The sequence below is a fragment of the Macrosteles quadrilineatus genome, unplaced genomic scaffold (assembly GCF_028750875.1).
Source record: "Macrosteles quadrilineatus isolate MER2022 unplaced genomic scaffold, UCM_ALF_1.0 Scaffold_353__1_contigs__length_88464, whole genome shotgun sequence".
NCBI lineage: Eukaryota > Metazoa > Arthropoda > Insecta > Hemiptera > Cicadellidae > Macrosteles > Macrosteles quadrilineatus.
The window spans coordinates 44594-45662 of record NW_026542946.1 but is presented as its reverse complement, the minus strand read 5'-3'; the positions used below and the strand labels follow the sequence as shown (position 1 = coordinate 45662).

General features: G+C 39.5%; 1 protein-coding gene across 1 annotated transcript; it reads left to right on the top strand.

The window, feature by feature from the left end:
* Positions 1 to 310: 310 nt before the first annotated feature.
* Positions 311 to 844, top strand: LOC128982460 (uncharacterized). Its single transcript, XM_054401421.1, has one exon. It carries the CDS (start codon positions 311 to 313, stop codon positions 842 to 844), a length of 534 nt encoding a protein of 177 aa, XP_054257396.1.
* Positions 845 to 1069: the final 225 nt, after the last annotated feature.

Sequence of the window (1069 nt, the reverse complement as noted above, 5' to 3'; positions counted from 1 at the left end):
TTCTAATGACTTTGGTCCTGGTGAAGTTGGTCCATTTTCAGTGTCACAAGCTGTTGAAACTCTACTGGAAATTGATGTTAAAACAAATACCATCATACATACAGTCCCACTGCGGCATGATAGACCAGAACTTAATGCGGACATTGCCTATGCTAACAAGCTAATGATTAGCAAGGTTATAAACAATAGGGGTAAACAGAGAATAATGTATGCGGATTTGAATGAAGTACTAAAAAGGTGTCATTTCACACGTCACGGACTCCACTTCAACAGATCAGGAAAACAAATATTAAGTAAAGGTATAATTGACATGTTGGCACTGCAAAGTACTCAAGCCACCGAACTGAGACTACGGGAACTCAAGAAACCTGAGGTCAATCTGTCACTCATTGAACCATGTCCTAACAACGTGAACGTGAGAAATTCAACGCCATCTACAGACATTCTGGCTCATCAAGTATTGTCCACACCTTCTGTACCTCCTGGACTTCCAAAATATATACCAAATCCACTTACTCCACCCAGTTCGACTATTGTGTCTATGATGCCTGCTACGGACCCGAGTCGAGCCCCTCCACTATCCACATCATCTCGGCAGCAGATGATGACAACAGAGTCCTACACTTCTCCATGCCAGTTTCCATCACCATCACCTGAGCTGAGAGATGTGCCTAGTGTGGCGCCTTGCGGTTCTCCACCACCCCCTCATCTGGACTCAACAACAGAATTTCCACCATTGTCACCACCTTCAAATTGCAGGTTTTCCAATATATCTTTAGGCCAATTTCACAGCACACCAAACCAAAATGTTGTAAATTCAACTTTTTTAGACAACAGGATGTAATGCAACATAATACGAATGATATATCAGAGAATTATGCCATAACTAAAGGTAATCTAAAAAGTGATGCTAGCTTTACTCTGAAGATTATACAAATAAATATTCAATGTATTAGAAATAAAGTAACAGAATTAGAACACATTGCTAATATTGAAAATATAGATATATTTTGTATAAGTGAGCATTGGTTGCAAGAAATACAAGTTCCATTTTTTGTTCCTATAGGCT

What these genes read in the sequence shown, in the direction of transcription:
- LOC128982460 (XM_054401421.1), top strand. Translation starts at nt 311, where the DNA reads ATGTTGGCACTGCAAAGTACTCAAGCCACCGAACTGAGACTACGGGAA.